The sequence below is a fragment of the Monodelphis domestica genome, chromosome X (genome assembly GCF_027887165.1).
Source record: "Monodelphis domestica isolate mMonDom1 chromosome X, mMonDom1.pri, whole genome shotgun sequence".
In the NCBI taxonomy this organism is placed as follows: Eukaryota; Metazoa; Chordata; class Mammalia; order Didelphimorphia; family Didelphidae; genus Monodelphis; species Monodelphis domestica.
Genome location: NC_077235.1, coordinates 86,063,502 through 86,077,646, shown reverse-complemented (window position 1 = coordinate 86,077,646; position 14,145 = coordinate 86,063,502). Strand labels below are relative to the sequence as shown.

At 45.7% G+C, this 14,145-nt stretch overlaps 1 protein-coding gene across 1 annotated transcript; it reads left to right on the top strand.

Moving 5' to 3' along the window:
- The first annotated feature begins 1,029 nt into the window (after positions 1–1,029).
- On the top strand, positions 1,030–13,933 carry LOC103103098 (SLAIN motif-containing protein-like). The gene is made up of 7 exons (XM_007506913.3): positions 1,030–1,700; positions 2,474–2,616; positions 3,233–3,382; positions 6,842–7,144; positions 8,358–8,489; positions 11,494–11,797; positions 13,819–13,933. The coding sequence occupies exons 1-7, from the start codon at positions 1,048–1,050 to the stop codon at positions 13,862–13,864; spliced, it is 1,731 nt and encodes a 576-aa protein (XP_007506975.1). The 5' UTR covers positions 1,030–1,047; the 3' UTR covers positions 13,865–13,933.
- The last annotated feature ends 212 nt before the right edge of the window (positions 13,934–14,145 follow it).

Genomic DNA, 14,145 nt, shown 5'->3' with positions numbered 1-14,145 from the left:
ACTGATCAATTTAGTTGACTGCCTGACTACAAAGACAGCTCTACGCTGTCCTTGATGCAAGTCACCAGCCCAAATATGCACGTGGGTGATGGAGAAGGCATTTCCTGGTTTATCCCTCATGTTCACCATCCCCTTTGGTCACATACTCTTTTTCTCAAAATAACGATTCGGTATCATGTCATACTTTGTATTGGCAGCTAGGTGACATAGGAGATAAGTGTATCAGACTTGAAGACTAGAAAACCAGACTTTAAATTCTACTTCAGATACTTTACTTATTAGCTTTGTGTTAGTCATTTACCTCATCTGCAAAATGGGAATGATAATATCACCCGCTGTTGGGTCATTGTTGTTATCTTGGGTTGTTGTGAGGATCAAATGACCTAATCTGTGTGTGATGTTCTATTATGCTAATTGCCAATGAGAAATTTTTCTGTGTATTCATTTCCTGATTGGCTCAGAGTGGTAGATCTTTCCGTTTTATTTGGTAACCATCTACTAAGTCTTAGATTCTGCATTGCTTCACCAGATTTAGAGCTCGTAGAGACCCTAGAAATCTAATCCAAACCACTCATTTTACAGTTGAGGAAATGAAACCTATGAGACACATGTGAAGTGACTTACCAAAGGTTATCCAGTCTAGTAAATGGCACAGCTTGATATTGAACTCTCAGTTCAATGTTCTTTCCATTGCATTAAAAAAAGGTCAATAAAATCTCAGCTCTTATTTTTTTAAACCCTTACCTCCCATCTTGGAATCAATACCAAATATTGGTTCAAAGGCAGAAGAGTGGTAAGAGCTAGGCAGTAGGGTTTAAGTGACTTGCCCAGGGTCACACAGCTAGAAAGTGTTTGAGAACAGATTAGAACCTACAATCTCTTATTCCTAGGCCTTGCTCTCTTATCTACTGCTTATCCACTCTATACTACTTATCCACCTAGCTGCCCCTCTGACTCCCTTTTTAAGTATGGAAGAATAATTTGACATTCAAAGGAAATACTCTGATCTTTCTTCTGTTTTATAGTGAGACCTTCATTTGAGTGAAGATGATATTTCCCGGGGATGACGACCCCATCAAAGAGCCTGATTCTCAGATCAGTGGAGAGCGTTCTACAGAGAATCTTGTAATGGATCCAGACACAGAGGCAGCAGCCTTCCAGGGTGATTTTGAGGTGGATGAGGTAGAGATTCTACTAGAACCAACAAGACGGCTTGAAATCCAAACTAGGAAACAGCTAGATGACCCTGAGGGAAAGAGACAAATCGGTTCATACTCAGATAATCAAAATGTTGGGTCAAATATAGAAGAGATTAGGGATTTCAGTAGTGAGATAGAAAAACAAAGCTCATTTGGTGAGATTAACCTTGAGATGAAAGAGAGCAAAAGTTTGAAGGCAGATAAAGGTGTGCAAGTTCAGGTTAGTGGTATTGGCGCCTCTAGCCCCAGCCTGGGCAGAAACACTGGCATATCCAGAGATAGTTCTGGGAGACTCCTTGCATTCACGGGTAGTTGTAGTGGTACAGTGGGTATAGAGAAGTCAACTAGACCCAAATTGAAGACCTCTAAGATGGCTGGCCAAATCTTCAGTACAGAGACAAAGTCGAGCAGCTTCCACTCTGATACTGCACTCTTTGACCCGATGCTGGATGATGTGGAAGTATTGGAACTCAGTGACCTTTGTGAAGATGACACTAACTGGTACGTATATTTTGAAAGAGTGTAAACTTGCCCCCTTTTTTCCAAACTTAAGAAATTCTTCCTGGAGTTCTATTTTGTAGGATGACGCCTTTTATAGCCTTGTCAGCAACTTGGAAGACTTTGTTTGCATGAAACTTGTACAATCAGTTGTTCCTAATTGTGGTGATTTCTTAACCGCCTCCACCCCTGCCCCAGGTCCTGGTCATTGGAGAGAACTTAGCTGATGTGTTGAGTTTGTGCTACCTTTAAGCAACCAGCCAGTTGGTCCAATCCTTATTACAGCATTAAATGAAAGCATGAGGACTCAGCTAGAGATCATCAAAGGTCTCAGAAGAGAGGGGAGGGGGGAGAGAAGGGCTCCTTGGGAAGGAGCCATGGTTAGGACTCAGCAGCCACACATAAGTTCTCTCACTTCCCTATCCACATTTTCTTGGTGGGTGTAACGCAAGGAAGGAAGGAGGCAAACCTTGAATACTGTCGATAGCGTAGCTAGTGATCATTAGCCACAAATAACTTGGCTTCCAAATTGAGTGTCGTGTTAAGTTATGTTTCTCTGCTAAATATTTTAAGAAGATGATTCACCAAACATTTATTGTCCACACTGTGCACATGTATTGATAGGTAATTCCAAAAGGAAATATAAAGACATAATCATGACGTGTGTGTTCTCTTGGGAGGACATGACAGATCTGTTAATTATTTGAGGAGACTTAGATTGAAATACTTGCATTATTTTGCTGTAATACACAAATGTGTCCTTTGCTATCTCAAAGGCTTTATGCGTTACCAAAAAGAAGGCCTCTTCCTGTGGAACAAAAAACAGAATCTCTTTTAAAGTGGTGCCGTCAAGTCCTGGATCACCCCAGTCCTAAGGCCAAAGCAACCAGCTCAACTTTCCTGCATAAACTCGATAAAAGTATGTATCTACGTTACTCAATTTTGAGGCTTGGAAAGAACACAAAGCCCTGGGGCAAGATTCTAGATTAGCTAGGCCACATTTTCTGGAGGTTACCCAATTTTCAGTAGTTGATTGATGAAGAGAACATCGCATTCCCATGATTACATTGATATTGTGGGAGACAGGGTTAATATTTGCCTCATAAGCGGCACTGTCTGTTTCCTGGTCTTAGTTATATTTCAAGGGCTAGATGCCTACCCCAAACTTTGTAATTAGCCATCCATAGTACATACAACAGCTTCCTCCTGAATTGTGGAATCCTTTCTTCCTTATTTATATTTGGAATCATTTAAGTGTCCCGAGGCCATTTTTTTCAACTAGAATCTCCTGTTTGTAGGCGAGTTGGCTTATCTTAGGCACCACAAAACCCACAGAGGGGATTTTGAACCCTTATTTTGACTTTCACTCGTGGCCAGAATAGTAAGCTCTCAGAGGACCAGATTTGGCTTTCTCACCTCCCATTACAGATAACTGTTGTTGAAACTCAAATGTCAAACTCCCTTTTAAGAAAAGTCTCTCCACCATGCCTTCTTTTCATTGTTAACACATTCCTGTTTTTAATTTTTCCATTTAGCAAGTAGATGGAAGACTCTCTCTAGAAGCACACTGACCCCTTCTAGTGCACATAGCCCATTTAGAGAGCCACTCTTCAGTAGTGGCACACAAAAGACTCCTGAGACCTTGGAATCAACTCGCAAACCGTTGTTCCCCTGGGGTGTCTCAGGTAAGGCATATGAAATGTGCAGAGTAATATGAAAGAAGAAAGCAGGAGGGCTTTAATGTACATACTTGGTTTTATTGGTGAACTTTTAGGATGCCTAATGTCGAAATCATATAAGCATGGCATTATCATTTGAAGAGCTCTGCTTGTCACCTCTGCTGGCGATGGCTCACATGACTTCAGGAGTTTTGAGCAAAAGCTGGCTAGGTGGTCACACGTTCTTTCGTTTCTCTCTTTTGATCCCCTAAGGACTTCCTGGCACTTCCCCATCAGTCAACTTCTAAAAGCTAGTTTAGATTGTCCTGAGGACTTTACCACTCAGGGAGGGGATAGAAGTATTGGCAGGAAGAGGCATTGTTTTGTTTGAGAAGGTTCTTCGCTTAAGAAGAATGCAGTTGGCTCTATAGTTAGAAGGCGGATGGTTCTCTGCATGGCCGAATCCTCTACTCTTCGTGGGCTGGCACAAATTGAGACTACACATGAAATAGCTATGCTAGAACTGACCCAAACAAAATGCCTCCTGGGAACCGTTATTGGTGATCCCTTTGCTGACCCTGCTCCCCTCTCAGTCACTTACCCCACACCCATAGTCTCCAACCTATCCAGTCTTCTCCTGTGCACTTACTCCATCCAGGCACTCTTATACCTGTGTGTGCCTCTTATTTTCAGTGGGTGGTTTGTATAGCTCTTGTGTGTTTGTGCACACACACATGAAAGAGAGTTGAGAGAGAAAAGATGTGCTTGTGTTGTGAGTTCTATGGGATTTCCCCCATCGCTTCCTGGTCAGGCCCTTAAGTCTGCAAACTCTTGCTTAGAAGCATCTGCAGCTATTCAAAGGGCAATTCAGCCACATCTGGCTCTGTAACTACTCACGTTCCTCCAGTTCTTTCAGATTTTGAATCACTTTCTTCAAAACAGTTGCAGGAGAGAGGCAACTAGGTGGCCCAGTGGATAGAGAGCCAGACCTGGAGTTCAAAGGACCTGGGTTTAAATCTGACCACAGACACTTCCTGGCTGTGTGACTCTGGTTAAGTCATTTGATCCCAAATTGCCTAGCCCTTATTGCTCTTCTGCCTTAGAATCAAATCTTAGTATAATTTGAAGAGAGAAAGTAAGGGTTAAAAAAAACAAAAGCAAAATTGGTTTTGAGGTTAGCTCAGTCCAGTGTCTATGCTCAAGCCTCAAGTTGCTGGCTTGGGTGCTCCCTCAACTTTCACCTGGACCTCTCAGCTGGCTCCTTCCATCCTGCCTATGAGCTTCTTTGTGCCACCTACTCATTCTACTGAAATTGACCCCACTCTTTATATTCATAACCTCTCAGTAACCTGGTATATGAATTGACTCTTCTTGGTAATATCCAATAACCCCTTGGCATTCCCTTGTGTTCTGGGCCCTTCCTTCCACATCCTTTTTGGGGTTTCTCTTCCTCCTCTCTCCCCCAAAGTGTGTGTGTGTGTGTCCACTTAGTATCTGGCTTTGGTTCTTTTCTCTCTTTACACTTCCTTCCTTTGGTGATCTCCCAAGGTTCCACTTTGGAGCAGATGATTCACAGACATTTCTATCTGTTCTGACATCCCTAACTTCTTTTTTGACACAGATGCCCTGCTGTCATCTCAGCCTCGATGTGGTAACAAACTGACCTCATCATCTTTCTCCTTAAACAAGCCTTCCTACTTCCTGCTTCCCACTCTTCCCACCCAGCCAAGCTCCAAACTCTCCCCCTGTGAAAGAGAATTCTTTACTCTATTGTCTGTCCTGAGTTAACACCAACTTAAGTACCTCACTAGACTGTGAAGACAGGATTAACTCTTCTTTGTCTACCTTTTGATGGAATCAACACAAGCTTCAACTAGGTGGAGGAGCTCACAAACCACTTAGTGAATTCACACCCTACCTAGTGCTAGGTGAGAAGCCAGCAAGATACTTGTAGAGCTCCACCCTTTTTTCTAATTCAAACAGTGAGAAACTTGTGAATTCTTTTAAGAGTTCACACCCTCTGAAACTGTGAACCTTTTTGATGAGTATTCACCCCTCCAGAAGGTGCAAACTGGTTCCCACAAACACTGGCCCCCTGGGCAGTGATAGACAATTTGAATGCTGTGATTGGCCTCTGTGAAGAGGGGAGGAGACAAGAAGCCACCAAAAAAGGCCCTGAATTTCTGAGGCTGGAAGGAAGTCGGTTTCAAGAAGGAAATCAGCTTAAGGAAGGTCAACTCAAGGGAAATAGTTGGCCTCAGGAGTCACCTTCAGCTCCAGTCATTGTCTTGACCTGCCTCTTGGAGGGAACTTGGGTGAGTGGATAGCTGGCTTTCCCCTCCTGTCTTCTGGAGAGAGTTTAATTCTGGTTGAAGGTTAATAAATCCTGGCTGAGCCAAGCACTGGAACAATATTTAGTTAGATAGGTTAATGTCTTCTCTACCCTTTTGTATTTCTCTACTTTTACTCTTTCCACCTCTTTTGTAAATAGAAGCTTTTAAAGGTCACTTTGACTTTGAATCATATATTTTAGTCAGACCCTTAATTTTAACCTTTACACCCCAACTGCTGCATCTTATTGAAACTCACTCAATAAGGGCTTCTCTCCTATCAGACAGCCTCTCTCCTAGATGATTGCAACAGTTTCCAGCTTTCCCTTTCTCCAATTCACCTTTCACATCTGTATTTCAAAAGCATCATTGCCTTCCTCAAGAGCCTTCAATGGCTCTCTTGCCTATGAGAGAAAGTACAAACTCCTTCTGGCATTTAAAGCCTGACCAATTTGATGTCAGTGCATCTTTCCAGTCTTACTTCATTTCCTATTTTCTGTATTGTTTCCTGATTGTGCTCCATTGTCCCCTCCTGCTTTTGGGCATCCCCTCAGATGATACTCCATCCCTGCCATACATGCCACAACTTTGCCTCTCAAAGTCCTTTTCTTCCTTTGAGGCTCTAACTCAAGTGTAACTTCTTCCACCTGCCCTTCCTTGATTCCCTTCTTTTACTCTCCTGCCTCCAAACTTTATCTAGAGTACTTTGGCTCTCTCCTCCACACCCCTGGCACATTCTGTCTTGTGTTGGACCCATTGGTATCTGTGCTTACTGAAGTCAAACTCTTTTTCAACACTTATCACAATTAGTTGTGGTTGAAAAGGATCCCTGCTAACAATTTAAATAGCGCAGTATCTATTTGGGACCCATTATAAAGGAAGTTTGCAACACAAAAAGCTGTCGAAAGACCTGGGTGTGCTTAGTTTTCTAAATAGTCAGTCTGTGTCATCCTAGAATTTGGATTTAAGGGCCCTTGGAGATCAGGCCAGAAACCTTTTCATTATACAGCTGAGGAAAATGAAGGCCCACTCAGTCAGGTAGCAGATACAGTCCATCCCTGTTTGACTCTAGGGCCTCTACTTTTGTCCCTACCACATATGAAAAAGAAAGAATTCGAATAGGTGGAGTCACATGTATGTTATACTTTCTCCCTAGGCTTTCTACAGGACCGTTCCTCTTCATCAGCTGCCACACCTTATGAGATTTCCAGTGTCTCTTTCCAGTCTCTGAGAGGCAACCAAGAGTTGGATACTGTGAGGGAACATGAGGATGATTACGAGTGTTCCCAGCTGTTTCCCAGCACATCCAAATATACTTCATCTCTACCTAGTTTGCCTCCATGCCCAGCTGCATCCACAAGTGGGGACTACGGCAAAGTAGTACCTCCTCCAATAGTTCTACCAAAGCGATCAGGACCAAGCTCCAGACAAGGACACAAGAAATGGGCAGACACCAAAGGTAGGCTAGCTAGGAACTTTCTGCTGCTTGTGGTTGGAATGGACAGAAATAAAGGGATTGGGGGCCTTCAGCCTAATTTCTCCAGGTTTCTCTTTCAGCTCTCCCTCATTGCCAAGCTTAAGAGCAACACATATGGTGGTGTGGTGCCCACAATGTGCAATTGTGTGTGCCTGGATATGAGTCTGTCACCTTTGTGGTAATCACACTTAAAGCAGTATTTGTTGTCACTGAATTGGAAAGAAATTTCAGCATGATCTAAGTTCATTTTCCTCAGTCTCCCAACAATTGAAATGACTTGCCCAAGGTCACAGAGCTATTTAGGGCAGGAACTAGAGTTAGAGGATATATCAGCTGGCTCTGGCTCTCCATCATTCCTTTATCTTTCTGTCTCACCATCATCCCTGTGTCTGTGTCCTCTCATCATCCCATGTCTCTGTCTCTTTATGTATCTCTTTGTCTCCCCATCGATCCCGTGTCTCTGTCTCAATGTCTCCCCATCATCCCCGTGTCTCTGCATCTCTCTGTGTCTCTATCTCCCCATCATCCCTGTGTCTCTGCATCTTTCTGTGTCTCTGTGTCTCTCTGTCTCCCTATCATCCCATGTCTCTGTCTCTGTGTCTCCCTATCATCCCTGTGTTTCTGTCTCTGTGTCTCTCTGTGTCTCCCCATCATCCCATATCTCTGTCTCTGTATCTCTCTGTGTCTCCCCATCTCTCTGTGTCTCCCCATCATCCCTGTGTCTCTAAAAGCATTCTGTCTTCCCAGCCTTGGTCTTATTTCTTTGCCCTCCGCTACAGATGTGGCTGTCTGTTGCCCTTGGTGGTGGGCCTGAAGTGGGAGCTGATGAGAGGGTGTGGGTGTAGCCTGTGGTAGGGCCTGAAGGGGCTTTACTGCAGCCCCCACCCTGTCCCTGGGTAAGTGACTGGCTGGCAGCTGAGCAGCCGAGTGGCAGCAGAGAAGGGGTGCCTCCAGCACCAACTTTGCCTTGAGGCCTCACAGCCTGCCATCTTGCCACGTGCCCACTCAGAGCACGTGTCTCTATCTTGCTGGCTTGGCCCTGATACTGCCTTTCCTCCCGAGGCCCCTCTGTGATAGTTGACTCCCTATCCTACCATGTTGGAGTTGTTGGCAAGAGATTGTGGTGCCCTGTGCCATGCCAGTCAGCCACCTGCGCCTTGTGGTCTCTCGTACTGTCTGTCCCTTGTTGTTGCAGACCAGCTGTACTCCAGCATGCCAAGGGAGATCCGGCCAGGCCTGCATTCCGTGGGCTCTGTGAGGAGCAGCCTCAACCTAGAATGGGATGTCCAGGCACCGAGGAGCCGCTTGGCAAGGATTCCCGAAGCAGGTAGCCCCTCCTCCCCTCTAGGGTGGAAGGGACAGCGTCTGTGTCCTGGAAAGTGTTCCTTCTCATGGTGTTTGGCAGCGCTCCCCCTTTGCGGCCACTGTGCCCCTCCCTCACACAGGGACCATTTCCTACCTGGGATGGTATGAGTAGGGAGCTAGCTCTCCAGGAACAAGAAACTCTCTCTGCCAATGCAAGTCTGCCTCTTCTCTGTGACTTGCCAGATGCAGCTCCCCAAAACCTATTGAACCCATTACCCAAGGGGGATAGTGTCTGCAGGGCCTCTCACTTTGGCTCCTCCCCCCCTTTAAAAGGGCCAAGGAGGGGCCTTTGGATAGAGCCTGTGCGGCCACTGTGAGGCCCAGCCCCCTTCATGCTTCCATTCCCTTCCTTTTGCGTCCGTTCAACTGTTTCCCAGGCTTCTCTGGGGGCCTCATAGTCATGGTTTCCCTCCTTGACTACCATTTGTTTTTCCATGCTATGCCCCATCCCTAGGTCAGTAAACACTTATTGCTAGGTAGGAGACCAGAAGCCATGTGATAAGGGTGCAAGGCAGAGGGAGGGGATGGAGCACAAGGAAAGGGCAGGCATGGAGTGTAGACTGCCTTCTTGGGGAGCTTAGCTCCAAAGGGCACAAAAGATACAGGGATATCTCAGAGGGACGGGCCCAGTGAGACTTATCTCTGAGTGGGAGCATCAGGGGATTATGGGTACTCTGCAGGGAAAGGGTCAGGGGGTGGGAGGGCCTGGAAATGAGTGAGAGATAGGCCAGAGGCAGAGAGATGGGTCCAGCTGGGGGATAAGACAGGGCGTATGAGTAGAGAAGTTGGCTGGGTAAGGGGGTGGCCACTGAGTCAGAGGAGACAAGGCCAGAGAAGGAGGTGGGGGCACAAGGCACCACAGCAAGAGCAGCCAACAAGAGAAAGAGCAGGGCTAATGGCAGGGTTCTTAGCTGAGAGAGCAAGGGGTGTGGTGGGGAAGAGAAAGAGACAGGAGGAAAGAGAGAGACAGGAGAAAGGGGGAGAGAGAGACAGAGTACAAGAGGGAAGGAAAGGGAGAGAGAGGCAGGCACAGAGAGAGGCAGAGAGACAGAGAGAGGGAGATAAAGACAGACACAGAGATGGAGAAAGACAGGGAGAAGGAGGGGGAGGGAGGGAGGGAGGGAGGGAGAGAGAGAGAGAGAGAGAGAGAGAGAGAGAGAGAGAGAGAGAGAGAGAGAGAGAGAGAGAGAGAGAGAGAGAGAGAGAGAGAGAGAGAGAAAATAGCCTTTGAGGGGGAAGAAAAGGTTTAGAAGAGCCACTGTGGAGAGTGGAATAGCAAGTTAGGAAGGGAGGTAGTGTTGGCACTGGATAAAGGCCCAGTGGCCTTTATTCTGTCCTCGTTCCTTTCAGGCTATTGACAGTGCTGACCACTCTGTCCTCCCTGATATTCTTGTCTCTAGGATTTTGGTCCACCACTGTCTCCTGGTTCTCCTTACCTCTCTGACAAGCTCTTTTTAGTCTCCCTTGCTATGTGTTCATCCAGGCCTCCCCTTCTACCTGTAGATGTGTCAGGCCACTGCCTGACAGCAGTGAGAACCCAGTTGTGAGGGTACGCAGCATTTGTGTAGGAGCAAATGTGGTGAATGATGGGAGGACTCCAAGGCTGGGGCTTGGCAGGATCCCATCAGCCAAAGCTCAAGAGGCTTGAGCTTCAAGAGAGGAGGTCCCCCATTGGTTCCCCAAGAAGAAGAAGAAGAAAGTGGCTCGTACAGGAGAGCTGGCCTGGGAGAGGGTTGAGGGCTCAAGGGATCAGAATAAGGGAAGGCAGAGGGAGAGTTGGGACTTGATCGTGAAGGATTGGGGTTCTTTATAGGATAAAAGTGCTTCCTGAACAAGTTAGGATCTGTGGAAACTTTATCGCCTCTTAATTCTGGTGTCTCCTTTCTTCTTCATTCCCTACTTATCCTGTATACCATATATGTGGGTTTGTCTGTATTCATTTGCTTGTTGTCTCTCCCATTAGATTGTGAGCTTCTTGAGGGCAGGGACCGTGCTTGGCACATAGTAGGTGCTCTGTAAATGTTTATTACTCGAGTACCTTTGACCTCTCTCTGTAGGGTTTATTCCTAGCAATGGGACCTCTGGAGCAAAGAAGGGGGACATTTGAATTACTTTCCAATGACTCAGCTCCTGGTTTCCTTCTAGACTAGCTGGACCACTTGGAGCTGAATGGACACATTTTGCATCTTCCCCCAATATTCCAGCACCAACTGCTTTCTGTGCCACATTTATCATATAACTGCTAGTAGTCTGCAGTTTTGCTTTTGATTCTTTTTTGACCATGTCTCCAAGTTCCCTTTGGATCTCGGATCCCAGAGTCTTATCAGAGGGGCCTGATGCAGTGGTCCCCCCAGGTAGCAGTTTGTGGGTGTAAAAAGCCTGTGACTTTCACATAAGTGAAGCGATCTCTTTTGCAGTTTCCTGAATCCCTTGCTAGGACATCGCCACCACTGTAAAGCGCCCTGGATCCCTTCCCGTCTATTTTCATGGGATGGTTTTTTGCATTTCGAAATTATTGTGGCATAGACTGAGCCTCATGGCTGGCAAGTCAGGAAGAATCACTGTCGGCACCAAGGTCTCCACCCGAAAACTGAGCCTCACATACAAGCTTGAGGCTATGATTCAAACATTTAATTTCTGACCTTGCCTAGAAGGTCTCATCCCCCTTCATCCCTTTATCTGGAAGGACTCTGGATCTGGCCCATAATTCCTTTCTTGAGGGCTGAGAAGCCTTGAAGGGTTGGTGGTTTGTCAAAAATATTGAGTCCGACATCCTTTCTGGCTTTGGGGTCAGGGTCCTTTCTTGGATTCTTTCTTCAGATAATTCTGATTCTCTTGAGTGGAGGAGCTGTTGTTTTTTACTAGCCCCAAGGGTAAACATTGACCTCTAATCTCCTTATCATTTGCTGGCTGATATTCTAAAGTTTTCTCTCCCCCCCCCCCCTTTTCTCTCTTACTCTCAACAGTAAGCTTGCTTCCAAGTAAAAGCCAGTTTTCTTCTAGTCTTGGCAAACCTCTCTTAAATATCCGAAAGCCGATGAAAGCTGAGCCAAGTGCTGTTTTGAACCCGAGACAGCCAATGAAACCTAGCTCTTTGGCCAAGGATCCAAAGCCAGAAGCACTCTTTAGTCCTGGTCCTTTGAGAAGACATTTATCTCCTCCCAGTTTTGTTTCTGGAGCTACTACATTCCGAGGTTTTGGGGTGAAAGAGAGGAAACCAGCTACAGAAACATCCTCTCCTGAAGCCAAGTTAATGGAGCCACCCAGCAGGTAAGTAGGTGCTGCCATCCCCGCAGAGCCTTGAATGGCTTCCTTCCCTTAGACTAGAGAAGATTCTTTAGCTTCACATTACCAGTCGCTGCCATCTGGCCCAAGTTAAGAAAACTTGGGTTCCAGGATAGGAGGGACCCTCCGAAGTAAACATATACAGTGTAGTCCAGTAAATGCCATAGAATTACTAGAGGGAAACATGGAGAGAGCAAAACTACAAGTACCAGGGAGCTACTACAGTCAGGATCACAGAAGATGGTGAGCAGAGAGCTGGAAATATGACACTCCAGAAGACAGAGGAGCCAGGCTTAGCACCTGGAAAAACCAACCAGCAAGACCTAGCAGAGTACTTTGGGAACGAAATAGCCTCATGCGAAAGAGCTGCCAGATTGTAGAGGCAATCCGAGAAACAGGTTCATTCAGGAGAATACCAATGGGGCAACATGCTTTCAAAATGAGCTCTTAATGTGCTCCTTAATGAGAGAGAGAGAGCAGCTCAGTGAATGGACATGCAGCAAAGGATGCCAAATCCCCCATTAAACACCATAATGGAATTCTTGAAAAGAAAAAGAATGACAATCCCATCCAAGAATAAAACTAGAAGCTGTTTTTTAAAATTATTGATCTATTTAGAATAGTCCCCATGATTACGTGATCATGATCCCTCCCCTCTCCCGAGCTGTCAAGCACTTCCACGACTGTTCAGATCCTATTTCCGGGTTATTCATATTTGAAGTAAAGTCATCTTTGAATACCAGAACCCAATCCTGTCCCCATCAGAGCATATGATCGAGCCTATTTTTTCTTCTGTATTTCTGCTCCCACAGTTCTTCCTCTGGATGTGGATCGCGTAGAAGCTGTTTTTTTGAGAAAACTAAAAGGCTACAATAGGCCAACTACTGTGGTGTTTAATGGGGGGTTTGTCATTTGTTGGTTTTCTCAGTTCTTTCTTAGTTGCAGGCCCAGTTCAACAACTTCAGTGAGGTTGAAAGCTATCAAAAAACCTCCCACAAATTGCCTGCATTTAGGAGTGTTTGCAACAAAATTCAGGAGAAAAAGATGGACAAATTCCACTTAAAATACCTTCTGCCAATATGCAACACTTTGGAGTCTGCCATCCAAGACACAGAATACTCACATAGACATCAAAAGAACTGGGGAAATGGTCATTAGTCATAGGTAGGCCAAGCCTAATAAGAGTGACCATTCTACCTAAATGAATCAATGTATTCGGACCCTTACCCATCAGACTACCAAAGGATGACTTTATAGAGCTAGACAAAAAGAATACAATTCATCTGGAAGAAGAAAGGTTAAGAACGAGTGGGAAAAATGAGAAAGTACTTCATCATTAGAGCAGTTTGGAGTTGGGGAAGAATAGATTCATCAGTGGAACAGATTGGTTACCTAGTGTTTGCTAAAGAAAGATCCCAGCTATTGAGCCAAGAGCTCACTTTTCACCCCAAAGTTGGGAAAACTAGAAAGCAGTCTGGCTGAAAGCAGGCATGGAGCTCCATATTCCTGTTGACCAAGAGAAAGTCCCAGTGGGTACATGATTTAGACACAAAGAGTATCCCTCCCCTCCCCTTTAGAGTCAATACCATATATTGGTTTCAGGGAGAAAGAGTGCTACAGGCAAGGCAGTGGGGATTAATGACTTGCACAGGGTCACCAAGCTAGGAAGTGTTGGAGGTCAGATTTGAACTGAAGATGAAGTTCCCATCTCTAGGCCTGGTTCTCAATCCATTGGGCCATCCAGCTGCTCCCTTCTGGTACTCTTTCTAGGCAACCCTCTTATGCCAGCCCCCAGTCAGTTGCCCAGGAAGTAAGATACAGAAAACTGGCATTTGTGTAGAGAGCTGCAGCTACGTGCCCCTTCCATGCCCCTTCCTCATTGTCCTTGGCTGAGTCCTACTGGAGGCTGAGGCACTGGTCTTGTCAAGTGCCATAGGTGCAGTGCCCATCCCAGCCTTGGCTCTTGCAATTTTCGGTGGCATAATCATTGCTTTTTTTAAAAACAGGTCTCTTCAGCCAACGAAGCCCAGCAATTTCTCTGATAAGCCTTAGAAGGGCGAACACTGTTGCCAACAGAAGAAAAAGGTTGCTAAAGTTATAAAGTTATGTATTCAATGTGAACCTGAAGCCTGAGTGTTCCTTACTCTGTCGTCCCCCAAACTGGACTTTTTGAGCTGCTCTTTTGGCAAGTCAATATGGGGTTGAACTTGACTAAGATCAAGCAAACCAACACACATTTATGAAGTGTTTCGTATGGGCCAGGGGTGGGTGGGGCACGGTAATAAGCACCTGACATTGGAAGAGAAAGCCCAAACAGCCCTAGCCCTCAAGAA